This window comes from Stenella coeruleoalba (assembly GCF_951394435.1).
Source record: "Stenella coeruleoalba genome assembly, chromosome: 19".
Lineage (NCBI taxonomy): Eukaryota > Metazoa > Chordata > Mammalia > Artiodactyla > Delphinidae > Stenella > Stenella coeruleoalba.
In genome coordinates this window covers 42,195,700-42,211,556 of record NC_137165.1, presented here as the reverse complement: position 1 = coordinate 42,211,556, position 15,857 = coordinate 42,195,700, and the positions used below count along the sequence as shown (strand labels likewise).

Sequence of the window (15,857 nt, the reverse complement as noted above, 5' to 3'; positions counted from 1 at the left end):
GGGGTTGGGGGAGATCTGGGGTAGGGCGTTGGCAAGAAGCAAGCAGGCTTCCAGTAGGTGATGCAAGGATTTTGAGTGCTCCCCATAGAGTTTCTGGAGCCGTCAGATTAGCCGCCTTAAAATCATCCCACTGTGCCCTAACCACGCCGCCAGCTACCACACACAGACTTAGGCTCTGTCACTCTGCTTTATTAGAACAGCTCCAAGTCTGAGAGCACAGCTTCAGAGTGGAGGCCGGATCAAGCTTGGGTGAATGACCGGCAGACCTCATGAGACTTCCAACACAGGAGAAGCACACTACAGACCATGGGCACAGCACAGGACAGGACAGTCGATTGATTTTTTCTTTTATATATAAACTGATAATTTAAAAAATTAGAGTAATATATAGAGTTTCTCTAGAGAGAGACTTTGCAACAAAAAATATATATAAAGAATATGACCTCCGGGGCGAACGAAGCAGCATCTCTGAGCGGAGGAAAGAGGGCTCCTCATGCATTGGAGAGGGGGGCCAAGCCTTTGGACGGGCACCAAGGCGACTGCATATCTTGGAAGAGGGAGGAAGAGTGGAGGGCTGGCTAGTCAGCGTGTCTGCGTTATTCTCTCTACATTGCAAGTTTTTTATGGCTTTGGCTAAAGCATGTAAAGCAGTGGAGGTACTAAGGTGCTAAACTGAGGCCTCTCGGTCTCTGTAAAAAACAAAAAACGGGGGTGGGAGACATCAGCGAAGCCCTCCCTGATCCCCAACTGAGTGGAAGCCAATGGAAGATGTTCTGCAGGGGAGGGGGGAGGCTGGGGGGTATGATTCAGCAGCCGCCTCCCCCCATACCCCGTGCATCCCTGCAATCCCACACATCTGTCCCTGCTGAGATTGAATATTTGAAGGGAGGCAGTTAATCTCCCCTGCACTCTGTTGTTAATCCCCGGCAGCAGCTGGGACAGGGATGGCAGGAAGGGCCTGTCTTAACCCCATGAGGCTTCTCTGGGGCAGGCAAACCACCAGGAGCCTGGGGAATGGGGACGGGCAGGGCATTGGTTTAGGCAGTGCGGCGCAGCCACTCCCTTTGGTCCCATCTGTGGCTCTGCCCACCACACTTGGCAGGAGGGAAAGCCTCTGGGTGAGCAGAGCCAGCTAAGAGGAGCCAAATGTCCCTGACGGGTGGGGCAGAGGCAGGGATTGGGGAATTTGGAGGAGATGGACTTGGTCCCTGAAGCCCTTCTCCTGATTCATTCGGACCTAGACTCCTCCAGGATCTGGGGTAGGTTTTGGTCCCGGGGGCCAGGGGCTGGGGCTGGAACTTGGGTAGAAGCTGGTGTTGGGGCCGGGTCTGGGGCTTGGGCCGGGCCTGAAGTAGGTAGGGGAGGTTTGCTGCCAGGGTGGTAATCGTGAGTGGCCTTGGGCTCATTGGTGTGGTAGGAGCCCTTGTAGCGATGATTTTGCAGATAGAAGAGCACCAACATTCCCACCAACCCCAGCAGCAAGAAGGCCACCAAAACTGAAAGAGAAAAAAAGGAACAATTCAGGGCAGATCTTTGGGGTTTCACCTATATACATACACACATGTATGCTTTTGGCCTAAAGCATACGTGTACAAGAGTGTCAGCTGTATGGCCACATCAAGCCATTCGTAAGTGTCTGGTAGGTCTAAATTCCTGGCTCATCCCCTGCCGTCTTCTGTTTGTAACATTCTCTTTCCACATCCCTGGCACTTACCCCAGTTTCTCGTCCCTCTGGATGTTACTGACCCCCATTTCCTCATCCCTTAGCTTTAGCCTCATTTTATTTTTTAATTTTCTTATAACAGTTTTATTGAGATATAGTTTACGTACCATAAAATGTACCTTTTTATAGTGCAGTGAAGCTCCTTTTAATAAACAGTTCCTGCCTAATTCTGGGACCTTTTAGATACTGAACACCTGACTTTGGTGGAACATAATGACCATGACCCAGCAGATAAGCATGTGACTTAAGCTGCTCGTCAGGAAGTGGAGATTATCTGATCCACAAGGTCATAAAGTCAGATGTGCCCAGCAATGGACTACCACTGAGAAGAGATGGTATATGGGATCAGGCATTGATGGGCACATCACTGTAGAAGCTTAGCCCCATTTTGATATTTCATTTCAATTAAAAGTCTATAGCATCCTCAGACATTTAAAAATCTCCAACCTGATTATCAGCTACCTTCAGCATAGCCTGTCTCATCCTTCTGGGCGCCACCATGCACCTAGTGCCTTCACCACCCCTCAGCCCTGAGGATACGGGGCAGGGAGGCAACGCTGACAGCCAGAGGGTAGAATGAGGAGGTCAGGGTAGTGACTGTGCTACTCACAGCCCAAAAGTACGGCAACCCATCCGTCATCGTGGTAGTACGGGAAGTCTGAAAAAGAGAAAGCACCAGGTAGGAGAAGCCGCCTCCAGGTTAAGAATCATTTCCTTTCCCTGTTGTCCCTCTCTTCCCTTCTTTTATTGTGTCCCAGCGATGTACCTGGGGGCAGATACCAGGGGTCCAGCTCAGGTGGCACCTCTGAGACGAGACGTGGCATGGCCCCGCAGTTAGACTCAGACAGTTCTCCCTGAACGCGAAGGGCCTCAGCCAGCTCCGAGGTCATGGGTCGAGGCGTTCGGAAGTGGCTCTTGAGGGGGGCCACATTGTTGAATCGGACACCAGACAGGCAGCCCGAGAAACCTGGCGTGTTGTAGCGCTGGATCTCCGGGTCAATCACTCCCGTCTCTGAGGGAGGGGCAGCCCAGAAAGAAACGGGCTTGGACCACCAATAGCACTGCCCCCTCTCACCATCGCTAGGTTCCCACTCCTTATCAGCACCTTCAATGCCACTCCCCGTCCTTCACTCCCCTCCGGGCTCCAGGGACTTCACCCACAGCTCCTTACCCAGAACGCCCTCTCAGCCCCAGCTTACCCATGACGCGCCCCAGATACAAGGCCTTGGGTGAGTCCAGCTGGCTGTCCACCAACAGTGAGAACTTCTGCTCTGTCAGGGGGAAGTAGTCCACCTGAGTGGGGAGGGGAAAGGAGATGAGGGAGGGAGAACCGGGGGCAGACGTAGCCCAGGCCGGGCTGGAACTCTCCTCTCCCAGTTGGTGGTGAGTCCTAGCTCGGTCCCAGGTGGGGAACCCCTGGACCCAGACATAGGATTTGGTATTAAAAACCCAGCAAGCTGGTTTTGAGCCCTGTCTTCGCAGCTTACGGTGGTTTGACTTTGGGGACCCCACTTTACCGTCTGAGCCCCTTTAGTGATTTGTCAAACGAAGACAAGAAGAAGAGCTGCCTACCTGAACCACCTCACAGAGAGGTTGTGAGGTCCCGTGAGATTACACACATGAACGTCCTCTGTAAACTGGAACGTGCTCTACAAATGCTAAACGTTTGGCATTTCCCACTGCCGCAACCTAGATGGCGAGGTTGTGGTCTGAACCGGCCCGCCTCCCTTGTCCCCCTCCCCCTGCACGCACCTGGATGAAGAGGTTGCGGTAGACCCGGGTAAGGTTGACGCTGTGGGGCTGGCCGTCAGTCACGGGGCGGGTGGTTAGTTGGTACACGTAGGGACTGGTGCCCAGCTGATAGCGCAGCTGCAGGGTCCCTGTAGGGTGGGGAGGAGGTAGAGGGGGGTCTCCTCTCAGCTCCCAAAGCCGCCATCTTGTAAGAGCACCTGAGTCCTTGTATTGGTCAATCGATAGTTACGAGAATGGAGGGCACCCAGAGACAGCTGGAATGGAGAGCGAGAGCCTCGGGGGGCTTACCGTCTTCCTTGATGAGCACAGCCATGTAGTCACGCACAAAGGAGCTGACGTAGAGCAGGACGGCGGGGGCGGAGTGGGTGCTGAAGCTGAAAGACACCTCCTCTCCAGTGACATTATAGACGGGTCCACGGTAGCCCGGCACCGGCCGGCCAGGCCGCGGGTAGTCAGGCAGGCGGTACCCAGGGCCATGGTAGCCGGGCGCGTAGCCGGGAGTGTCGTAGCCGGGGACATAGCCGGGCTCGTAGCCCGGCACTGGCCGGCTCAGCATGTGGGAGAACTCGCGGGCTGCGGAGCGCAGCGCTGACTGGAGGTTATAGCGCATCCAGGTGCCCGGCTCAAAGAAACCGCCAATGTCTGAAGGCAGAGGGAGTGAGGTCAGGGCCCCTGTTCCCACATTCAGACGCTGTGTATGTCATCCACACACACCCTCTGGCACGTGTTCCCAGTCTCAGCCACCACCACAACCCGTCTCCATTCGCTTTTAGGTCCTCTGGCACCCCTGTATCACGGAATGGAATCCTAATATCATGGGAAATGTAAACGATCATCTAATCCAACCCCCGCGTTTTACAGCTGAGGAAAGCGAGGCTCAGAAATGGGTAGCTCCTTGCCTAGGGATGCACAGTAAGTGGACAGTCAAGATTAGAATCGAGATACCATAAGCCCATCTGGTACACCTGCCACTACTCACGCTTCCGAACCAAAACCAAAGGCCTTCTGTCAGTCCCTTAGTCCCTGTATCTCCCTACCTCACCAGACTTCTCCCACCAGTGACCTCCCTGCTCACTCATCCCCCTAGACCAGCCTTAGGGAGGCTGCAGTCTGGGTATATGTGCAGAATCTTGCTATGGTGAATGTCAAGGCTTGCCTTAACCAAGGACCAGGTTGTAGACATGTTTTAGGAGTGAAGCGATTGTCCAATAGGAAATGGCATAGGAGGGCGTCATGCAGCCTGGGGGGATATGCTTGCAAGTGGGGTGACCTGTGTTCCCTTGGTGACAGTGGGAAGATGGGGAAGTTATTTGCTTGTTGCTTTTGATCTTTTTCGTGCCAGCTAGCTGTACCATCCCTTCCTTGCCCCACTTTATGCCTTTGGAGTCACCCAACATCTTCAACTGCCTGACTGCCCCAGCTCAGAGCGCAGGAGCCCAGGACGACCACAGTTTTCCCCGATGCTGACTTTGTGCCCTCCTTCCTTTCCTGCCCTCCCTACATCCCATTATGGCTCCCTGTCCTCCCACAACCAGCAGCACTAACCGTGGTTGCAATATGGCCCGTCAAAAGCCGTGAGGTCACAGTCACAGGTGTAGTAGCTGTAGCGCTCCACGCAGCGGCCTCCATGGAAACAGGGGAACCGGGGGTGGGCGCAGTGGCCCGTGCAGTTGGGTGAGGTTCCCTCAGAGGCATTGGCACGGCCCTCCAGGTTCAGAGTCACTCCGTTCAGACGCATAGCCCTCAAGCAACCCACGAAGGGCCGCCTCTTAAGCTCCGCAGATCCTGGGGAAGGTGGGCAGGTCAAGAAATGGGTGTAGAGCCAGAGACAGGGATAAGCATTGGGGTTCGGAAGGGAGCCAAGGGGGCTAGAAGAACAGAATAGATGCCAGGGACTGGAGAGGAAAGGTGGGCCTTTGGCTCACTCTGAGGTCGAGGGGATCGGGACCTAAGACACAGGGTTCCTGGAAACAAGGAGAGTGGCCTTGAGAGCGGGGGAAGGTGTCAGAGGCTTCAGATCTGCCTCTGGGTTGCTGCTCACCAACATAGAGGGGCTGGTCGTACTCCAGCCAGATGTAGGTCTGCAGGGGCATCGGCCGCACCACCCAAGGCCGGTGATCCACGCGGAGCCGGGCCTGCTTTACATTGATTTCAGCCCGGACCAGGTGCCACTCGTCATCGTTGAACTCAAAGTCATCGGAGTGCACTGTCAGGTTCTCATCCCCATTCCCCACGTCGAAGGCGAAGACCACATCCCGGGATGCTGGACAACGTTGGGGTTAGGGGGAGAGGACTCAGACCTCCAAGATCCCTCACAGGTTCACCTGATACAACCCCTCTTCTTCACCCTTTGGAGCTCCTTGAATGTCCCTCCAATCTGTCTACAGCCTGGGACAAAACCCATAAACTGCTTAAAACCTCATACCCTGGACTTCCCTGGTGGCGCAGTGGTTAAGAATCCGCCTGCCAATGCAGGGCACACGGGTTCAAGCCCTGGTACGGGAAGACCCCACATGCCATGGAGCAACTAAGCCCGTGTGCCACAACTACTGAGCCTGCACGCCACAACTACTGAGCCCACGTGCCACAACTACTGAAGCCCGCACTCCTAGAGCCCGTGCTCCACAGCAAAGAGAAGCCCCCACAATGAGAAGCCCACGCACCGCAAAGAAGAGCAGCCCCCGCTCGCCGCAACTAGAGAAAGCCCACTCGCAGCAACGAAGACCCAATGCAGCCAAAAATAAATAAATAAATAAATGTATAAAAAAAGAAAAAAACCCTCATACCCCTGGTCTCTCTCAAATTCCCAGATCCCTGGAGCCAGCTTCCCAGCCCCACTTCTCAGGTTAGAAGCATAGCTCATCAGGTAGAAGACCCCCACACACCAGGAGTCCAGCTTCCTTACAAGTCAGGGACCTAAGGCCCAGAGAGGCTAAGTGGGCGCTCGGGGTCACGAAGCCAGCTGTCAAGACAGAGCTGGGGGACTTCCCTGGTGGCGCAGCGGTTGAGAGTCCGCCTACCAATGCAGGGGACGCGGGTTCGATCCCTGGTCCGGGAAGATCCCACATGCCGCGAAGCAACTAAGCCCGTGCAACCACAACTACTGAGCCTGTGCTCTAGAGCCCGCGAGCCACAACTACTGAAGCCCACACGCCTAGAGCCCGTGCTCCGCAACGAGAAGCCACCACAGTGAGAAGCCCGTGCACCACAACGAAGAGTAGCCCCCGCTCTCTGCAACTAGAGAAAGCCCGCACAGCAACGAAGACCCAACGCAGCCAAAAATAAATAAATAAATAATAAATAAATTTATATATATAAAAAAAAGAGCTGGGTGTAGAAGCCAGCGCCATCTGAAGCCCTTTCCATGCTGCCTCGCAGAGGGGCATCTTACCCCTTGTCACTTGTCCCAGCCTCCACCCACCCCACACCTCCCCAGGGATCTTCATCCCCCGGCAACGTCTGCCTGCTCACTGTTGAGTTCCACCCGCACGTAAGGTCGGCGCCACTGGCAGTAAGGGCCCCCTGCATTCTCTAGGAAGACTCCTGAGGGAGCCGAGGTCCTGAAGTAGAAGGAGACATCAAGGCTGTGGTTGGCCTGGATTGGGGGAAAGCGCAGTGCAGCCCCAGTGTGGAAGGCGATGGTGTTCCAGGAATTTCCTACAAAACCAGATGGAGGAAGGCCTTGTCAGCGAGGTAGGAGGGGAGAAGAGTGAGGCAGCCTCAGGTCGGGGGGAGACAGGGCAAAAGGGGACAACTAGGGGTCCCCAGGGAAACTTAAGGCGTGTAATGAAAGAGAGGAAGGTGCCGAGGAACAACACAGGTGTGGGCATATCACACCAGGAGCTGGGGTGTCTGGCAGTGTGTCCTAGAGACCCCCAGTGGATCAGGTAGCCTAGATTTTGGAGACTGGAGAGCTGACCCTGGGAGGGTACACAAAAAGGGTCTGTCACTCACGATCACCATAGCAGCGCAGAGGTCTCAGGAAGAACTGGGCCTCAGAATTGGAACGGTTCGTGTCCCCCACCACCACCTGAGTGACAGGCAAATGGTCCACAAAAGTCAGCAGGCCCTTGTCGGTCCTCCTGTGGGGACAGGATGTGGTGGCTCAGCCTGTGCCGCTCAGGGGTCCCTGGCGTCCTGAAAGCCCTGGCCCTTTGCCCCCCTTACCACTGGGGCTGGTCGGCGTCACAGTTACAGTGCAGAGCGGGGTCCACACAGCTCCGGTCCAGACCACAGGCACAGCGCTGAATGCCGGGCTGCGAGCCACCCCAGTAGAAGTGCTGCTCCTCATTGCGGCCGATCCAGAAGCTATAGGGGTAGCCTCCTGGGGAAGAGGTGCAGGCAGTCTCCAGGCCCTGCTCTCCATTAGCCTCTGGGCTCCTCTCTCACCCTTCCAACCAGCCCAGACCCTTTCTTGAATCCTGTAGCCCAGGGCTCCCTTGAACCCTCTAATCCTCTTCTCCCAGACCCCACCGGTCTCTCCTCCAGCTCTTGCCCTCCCCACCCCCACCCCCCCTAACCTGCAGTGTTGAGCAGCCGGGAGTTGTAGCAGGAGAACTCAATCCACTGTTCACAGTGCTGGGAAGCATTGGCCAGGGCACTGACTTCCTCCCAGGATGCATTCCAGTACTGGACGGCCCCGAGGAATGGCCGCTCCATGCTAGAACCTGTCACCCGAGTTGTCCACAGCCTGTCATGCCTCACAACTGTCCAGGCCCGGTTCTCTGGGGGAGGGGGATGAGACAGAGCTGTGGCTGGAGACGGGCCTTCCCTACCCATGTCCCTGCCCCGCCCCCAGCACCACTACTGCAATCCAGAGACAAGAAACGTGGCCAGCAGCTCCATTTCAGCCCAGCTCTAGGCCCCCAACGTCATAGGCCGGAGATGAGACAGCTGGAATGGATCAGGAAGCTGGAATCTACCTGCAAGGCTAGATTACAAATCCCTGAGTGTCCCCTTCCCCCTTCTGTCCTCCTTTACCCCCACCACCATTTAATCTCACTGGCCCCTGTCCACCCTTCCATCCTTCCATTTCCCCCACACTCCCACATTGCCTCGTCAGCTGCCCCTCCACCACCCGTCAGAGCCACTTACCTCGGATATCACAGTACACTACAAATGGCTTCAGGGGGCCACTCCCATCAGGATCAATGGTGAAGTTGCCGGAAGTTTTCCCACTGAGCCGATAAGCCTCACAGGATTCCTTATACAAAGCTGGTCGGTGGTGAGGTGGGGAAGAGGCAGTTATAGGGCCAGGGGGCTAGGAGGGCCAGCCCTACCATCTCTAGCGGCCTCAGGATTGCCAGAAACCTCCTGACCTCCCCTGCCTCTGACTCTCCCCCGTACCCAAGCTGGCTTACGTTGGTGGCAGGTCTCCCCCTTGTAGCCTGTCAGTTCACAATAGCAGATGAAGTCATCCCAAGACTGGTAGCAGCGTCCGTCATGCTCACACATATTAGGGCTGCACCTAGGTGAGGGGTCAGCACCGAGGGAAGGAGCCTTACGGGGAGCTTGAGCGCACAGTCTGATGCTTACAAGCTTCACTCCCAGCTCCCGGGAGCACCAAAGCCCAGTGCGAAACACACTCCACCTACCAAGCTTAAATGCTGGGGCATTAGGCAGGCCTCAGGGCTCAAGCACTATACTGTTTCCCCTTCCCCAAAGGAATAAATAATGCCTTTCTTCCCCCACCCCCCAAATAAAACCCTCGAGGACCAAAAACAGAGGCTTCATTTCCATTCTGAGCATGTGTCACTTTAAGGGAAGAAATAGAAGGTGAGAGGTCAAGGAGGAATCATCCCCAGGTAGGAGACTTTGGAGCTGGGACCAGGAGAAGGGAGATCATTGAGAAAGGCCATTCCCGTCATTGGGAGACCATGGAAGAGGGCTTTGGAGGGGTCACCTCTTGTAGGGAGAGGGGCTTCTGGATACCTATCAGTGATGCCACATGTGTCAAAGAGGACCTCAGCATAGTATCCAAGCCGCCGGCCCTCCACCAGAGTCAGGTTGACCAGTTGACCATCCACCTTGAGCAGCTCCATGCAGCCATGGAACGCCGTCTGGTTGGAGTGGCAGCCCGATCGACTGGCTGGCTTGGGACAACCTGGAGCAACCACCCCTGTGAGGCCCTCCCCAGGGGAGACTCCAGCGACCCTCCCCCAGGGAGATGCCAAGGGAGAGCCAGACATGAAGGAAGGAAGGGGGCTAGTAGACAATGACAGTGACCTTCCAGTCCCCAAGGCCCCAGAGGGACAAGAGGGATTTACTGCTACAAAACTCTCCATGTAGCCCTGTCTGGGTGGACTTAGATGGGGCCTTCCCACCCAGAGACAGGGGTCTAGCCAGGTCGGCCTCCGCTTACCTCCAAAGAAGTATGAGGTTCCTGTTCGGATCAGCAGTGGGTATGAGACCCTGACCTCTGCCCCCTCCACATCATCAATGCTGATGACTGCATGGTTTTCCTGTGCCACAAAATTCACCTCGTGCCAAAAGCCATCATTCAGGCGGAACCCTGGACAGGACAGGAGGATGGTGTGGGGGGGGAGGGGGGCACCACGTTCTAGAAGAGGCAGCAACCCCACGCTGTGTCCTAACAGTAGCCTATGTGCCTCCCATTTTTACACTTATCAACCTGAGTGGTGACATCTCTGAATGTCTCTCTTCACTGTGTGGAACCCCAGTGGCTGACACAAAAGTCATAACTGAATGACACCTCCAGAGACCCTCCGGAACTGGAGAGTACCAGGATTCTCGGCCTTCCTGCTTCTCCTTAGCTCCTCAGATCTGCCCCGCCCTCCAACTCCCAGCAGCCTCCATCCACTCCCACCTTTTCCCAGGGCCCTGGGACCTCCTGCCCTGCTCCCTCCCCTCACTCCCTCACCCCTCTCCGGTGTGCAAAGGCTTCAGTCCAGGCCTACAAACTCCTCTGCTCTTTGCCCTTCCCTGGCCTCCCTGTCCCTCCCCCTTCCCTCCACCCCTCACCAGCAGCAAACTGAAGTTTCTTTCGGCCCGTCTGCACGATGGACACATTGACCTGCCCTTCACTGAGCATCAGCTCCACGTGGCCCAGCCCATCCCCCAGGCGGGAGAAAAGTAGCAGCCCGGTGAGATCCCAGGTACGGAAGCGAAAAGAGACTGCGAGGCGGCCTCGGCGAGGGAAGCCAGGCACTTGCACGAAGTTGTGAGGGCCTCCAAAGTTGATGGGGTGAGGAACCGGGTCCAGGCAACGGAATGCCACCTTACCCTAGGGACGAAAGTGAGGGTCTGTCAGCACCCGAGCCGATGCCCCGCCCCACCTCTGTGAGGAGTGAGGTTCCCTGGGTGCACCTCCCCAACTCCCCCAGAAACATGTCCAGCTGTGGAGGAGGTCTCCAGCCACCAAGTCGGCCTGCAGGACTCTATCCTGATCTACATCGTCTCCAGGGGCGACCGCTCCTTCCCTTCCTTCCAGCGTGGAGAGGCCATTTCCCGCCTGCTTCCCGGCAGCAGTGCCTGATTACGCTCCTGAGTTCGGGTGGGGGGAGCACCCACACCCACACACCGAAACAGCCCTGGGTTCAAGTCCCTCCTCAGCCCCTGCGCAGCTCCGTGACCCCTGGTGGAGCCACTCAGGGTCGCTACACCTTACTTTCCTCAGTTATAATTGAGGAGATGCTTAGACCGCGCCACAGCTTTTAACTGGGGGGTTGGGAGCTGGCCTTTCGCACTTCCTGTGAGGCAGTGATGACACCATCACCCCCACTTGAGCATCCCGCTGGGGAGGGGGCTCCTCGGCTTTTACATGATTCGCAATATCTCTTCCCACTCCACCTCTCGGTTCCAAGCGGCTTTGACGCCCCAGTCCTCCCAGATCCCCCGGCCCACTGGCCTCGAAGGTGATCCGTGAATGGCGCCGCACGGCCAGGTCCGCGATGTTGACTCGGTTGAAGATTACGTTTTCCATGCAGCCGCGGAAATTATGCCGATAGGCAAGGTTCTTCTGCGCGGCGCCCACCAGACCCCCGATGAACATCTGCGGGGCGGAGTGAGGCGTGAGTACACTACAAATGGCTTCAGGGGGCCACTCCCATCAGGATCAATGGTGAAGTTTCCAGAAGTTTTCCCACGGAGCCCGACAAGTGCGGCAGCGCGCACGCCTTTCTCACGCTCCCCACCCCCACCCCCGCCGTACACTGTCCCACGCTCCAGGCAGATTGAGTTTTATAAGACTTGAGACACACAGTGCCCCAGTATCGGTATTGAAGCTGGAAGCTCGCTGGGCCTCCCCAGGCTTGGGTTCTAGCCCTGACTCCACCACAAATTGGCTGCATGCCCTTAGGTAAGTCAATGAACCTGTCTGGGATTCTTTATCTGCAGATCAGGGCCTGAAGGGGGCAATTTTCTCATCCTGTCCGATCCCCCAAATCCAGATTTCCAGACTCCATCTCAGTAGTTCTGGGGTGGAGTCCGGGAATCTGCGTGCTAATAGCAGCAGCAACAACAAAAACCCAGGCCTTTCTGGGAGTTTGCCAAGAGCTGCTAGCATATTCAGACACCCGAAAGCAGAGTCTTACCTCTGGTAGAGAAAAGTGCTGTCCCCCACCGGCCCACCCAGCATCCCACTTAACCAAATGGCTCCTCCCCTCTCCGCTCACCTCAGTGTCCAGGTTCAGTCTCTCGAAGTCGCCATTGAGCACGAAGCGCTGCTCGTAGCCGTCCAGGGTGAGATTTGCTTCGCGGCCAAATCGGTCCACGCGTACGTAATGCCAGTGCTGGTCATTGAGGACGCCACCAGCGCTCACGGTTGTGTGACCGGGCCTTGGCTGGATGGGGCTGCTGCCTGAGGGTAGGGTGGGGCGGGGTCAGACCTGGAACCTGGAAAACCCAAGCGAGCCCTACTGCCCAGCTAGTCCCCAGGCAGAGCAGCAGCCGGCAGCACAGAGGAGGGACTGCCCAGGGCCCAGGGCAGCCAGGGAGGGTGGGCATACAGAGATTGGACCACCCTCAGCCTGGGATGGAGCAGTGGCCATTGCCAAGTATGGACTTAGAGTAAGCCATTCAACCTCTCTGAGCCTCTGTTTTCCTATCAGTAAAACTTGAGGCAAGATAGTTGCTTCTACCTCATTATGTGGATGTTATGAAAAGCGATTGAGATGCAAAATAATAACGCTTCAGGCGTGTGTGTATACGTATATATAACGTTTTTACAATGAGGAAACAGACTGGGGAAGTGCTTGTCCCGCTGGTAGGTGGTAGAGCTGAGACTGGAATCCGCTTCTCCTGATCCCGAGTCCAGTGTTTTGCTAGCACCAAATTTTACACGAAAAAGGTGGGTTGGTCCAAACACTAAGGAAGGGAAGGATAAGGAGTGGGGTGCGGCTTCGCGGAGGAGGTGCAACAAGAGACGTGGGAGGAGAGCCTCAGGCTTTGCGCCGGGATCTCTGAGCTCACCCAGGCTCATGTGCAGCAGCAAGTGCGCCCCCTGCAGCTCGAGTGTCACGTAGTCGCCCTGGGCGCCCTCGGCGTGCAACAGGAGCCCGTCCTTCTCTTCGGTCTTGAAGCTGAAGGCGAACACGTCCCACAGACTCCGGCTGACCCCTCGCGGGAAGCGGTACGAGATGGCATCATCGCCATCGAAATAGAGCACGTCGGACTCTGCGCGAGGGGCACTAGGTGGGTTGGGGACCGGGGAGACTCTTTGTCTCCCGGGCACCACCCCCACCCCGCCCACGACCTCACACCCTTACTGTAAGGGCAGCCGTAGAGGCCGAGCCTCAGGCCGATCTTGCCGCGCGGGTTCCAAGCCAAGGGCACGATGCGGATGTAGCGCGCCGTGAAGTGGTAGTGCAGGTCGTGGCGAACCACCGCCGACTCGTTCACGTTACCGAAGAAGGTCTGAGGGGCAAGGGAAGAGGAGTGACCACGTCCCCACCCCCTGCTTGTTTCTCCACAGCCTCCCAGTCCACGGTTGTCGCATCTAGCCAATCTCAACTTCTGGAAGGCAAACACTCCTTATCTCCCCTGCCTTCATGGCTTTACACAAACACAGTTTCCCTAGCCTAGAGCATCCCATTATATCCTCAAAGGTCAACTCAGATGTCACCACCTTCATGAAGCTCTCCCAGATTTTACTCTGAAGTATGTTAAACCCTGTCACTGGGAATATCTTGCACACATGGGGAGCCGACAGTCCCTCTGGACTGAGTCCCTGGGGAGGAAGTCACTGCTCCTCATCTGTGCCCTCACCACTGCCTGCTGCCCCTCCCCCAAGATTGTGCCCGGCCCAGCCCAGGTCACAGAGCTGAAAAGGTTCCCCAAGTGTGTGCGCAGGGAGCCTGGAGTACCGCGTTGTGCCCTCGCTGATAGAACGGTGTCCAGCTGTCCACTCGGTCGCCATAGAGCAGCATGTAATGTGTGACCCAGTCCCAAGAGTTAAAGGAGCCCTGCGTGGCCACAGCCCGGATCCGGTGCTTCTTCATTAGGTCGATCTGGAGCCAGGGATTTGGGTCTCCAATCCGGGGAGACCATCCGCTTATGCCTATAGAAGGGGCAAGGCCTTTCACCACTGGCTCCCCATTCACCTCCAGCCCTCCAGAGTCCCCCACCCCACCGTGGGGCGCCACCACGCTCACCGTGCAGCCGGGCAAAACGGGGTGCGGTGAAGAGCCCATAGTAGGAGGAGGCACCCAGGGAGCGTGCATACAGGGGCCCAACCAGCTCCTCGTCACAGCCGTCTGGGTTGGGGGAACAGACATGTTGATCAGGGTGGCCCCTCCCAGTCTTCCCAAAGGCCCAGCACGCAGAGCAACCGGAGCTCTTTCTTCTCTCTCCCCCATTGCAGACCCAGCCCTAACTTAAACCATCTACTCAACCTGGTCTCCCCCATTGCAGACCCAGCCCTAACTTAAACCATCTACTCAACCTGGTCTCCCCCATTGCAGACCCAGCACTAACTTAAACCATCCACTCAACCTGGTCTGCAGCAACAGCTGCACACTTCGGGGAGGCTGCCTTCTTCTTCTGGAAGAACCTGTAGGCCAGACCCTGCCTAGTACCAGCTGGGGATCAGTACACCCACAAACACAATCCCAAACCTCAGCATCTTTTAGAACCTGAGTCACCCCAAGACACCAATCCAGCCCCAGCCTTAGCCTCAATCCCAGTCAGCAGCGCCCACAGACCTGCACCAACCCCAAATCCAGGCCTTGGTCCCAACCCCAGCCGGTCCAAGCACCATCACCAGTTCCACGTGCAACCTTAGCATCATAAAGGGTCACCAAATACTGCATGGATCCCAACCCCAAAATCCAGCCCCAGCCTCAGCCCCAAACTCTGGTCCCTGGGCCAGCTCCAAGCCCAGCCCCAGCCCCTGGCAAAACCTTAACCCTAGCGGGGTCACTGGCACCACCCTTATTCCCAACCCTCAAACCCAGGCACTAGCTCCCGCTTGGATCCCAGTCCCCAATCCTCGCCCGGGCCGGCTCTATCTTCAGCTCTGAGCCCAGCCCCATCGCCGGGCGCGCGCGCCAGCCTCGGAGCTGCATTGCGGAGCGCCGGGGAGAGGCAGGAAAGGATGAAAGCGCACGAGCGCGCGCCGGCCGGGAAGGGACCCGCGACCACCCAGCCGCAATGCGGTCCGGGACCCGCCCTGCAGACCTTAGACTCCCAGGCCCAACCCCGCCTGCCTGCGAGCCCCGCACTCACAGTAGCCCCAGCCCCGGGCTCCCGAGACCGCGGCGAGCAAGATGCAGAAGAGCCGGAGACGCATCATGCAGGGCTGACGGATCCCGGCGGCCGCCTCCCAGTGCCCGTCTCCGGCTAGGGCTCCAGTTCCAGCTCGGGCTTTCCTCCTGGGGTTCGCAGCGGATGGCTCTCTCTCGACCCCTTACCCACCCCTCCCTCTTTCCTCTCTCCCCCCAACCTTTCTCCCTTGTCTCTCTCTGTGCTGTTCCTGGTTCTCCGCTGTTCTCGCCTCTCCTTCCACCCTCTCTCTTCTCACCTCCCCCCTCCCCCAGCCTCTCTCTCCTGGCACGCGCCGCTTTCCCGGACCCCGCGCAAGCGCGCGCCTCAGCCCTACTGCGAATGGGCGGGGGTAGAGAGCCTCCCGTCGCCGGGAAATACCCTGAATAACCCGAGGCCGACAGGGACTGTGGCCGCAGGGATGGGGGAAGGGAGGCTAGGGACGGTTAGGGGGTCCTGAAAAAATCCAAGAAAAGGGAGATGGAAGGGGAGGGTGCTTGGAGATGGGGAGAAGAGTAAGTAAAAGAATCTAACATTTTCTGACAGCAAATTATGCTCCAGGAACCCGTACTAGGCACCCTCAGCACCCTGTGAGTTCTGCATTTTTACCTCACTCCACTTCGCAGATGAAAAACCTGAGGCTCAGAGAGGTCAGAAAACCTAC

The 15,857-nt window shown here is 57.0% G+C and overlaps 2 protein-coding genes across 2 annotated transcripts in view; one reads left to right on the top strand and one right to left on the bottom strand.

Moving 5' to 3' along the window:
• Positions 1-216, top strand: part of EZH1 (enhancer of zeste 1 polycomb repressive complex 2 subunit) — a 32,082-nt gene extending 31,866 nt beyond the window's left edge. Inside the window, exon 22 of the transcript XR_013824959.1 lies at positions 196-216. The gene's annotated coding sequence lies outside the window, so the exon portion shown is untranslated. The remainder of the gene's footprint in view (positions 1-195) is intronic.
• Positions 217-1,022: 806 nt separating this feature from the next.
• Positions 1,023-15,239, bottom strand: CNTNAP1 (contactin associated protein 1). Its single transcript, XM_079905544.1, has 24 exons — positions 15,158-15,239; positions 14,086-14,187; positions 13,798-13,991; positions 13,201-13,348; positions 12,905-13,108; positions 12,109-12,293; positions 11,343-11,486; positions 10,457-10,718; positions 9,837-9,986; positions 9,407-9,578; positions 8,836-8,942; positions 8,570-8,689; positions 7,996-8,199; positions 7,643-7,799; positions 7,430-7,557; positions 6,947-7,132; positions 5,517-5,738; positions 5,021-5,260; positions 3,764-4,117; positions 3,476-3,603; positions 2,923-3,016; positions 2,490-2,735; positions 2,334-2,381; positions 1,023-1,496 (listed from the first exon to the last, which is right to left on the bottom strand). The coding sequence occupies exons 1-24, from the start codon at positions 15,222-15,224 to the stop codon at positions 1,228-1,230; spliced, it is 4,131 nt and encodes a 1,376-aa protein (XP_079761670.1). The 5' UTR covers positions 15,225-15,239; the 3' UTR covers positions 1,023-1,227.
• Positions 15,240-15,857: the final 618 nt, after the last annotated feature.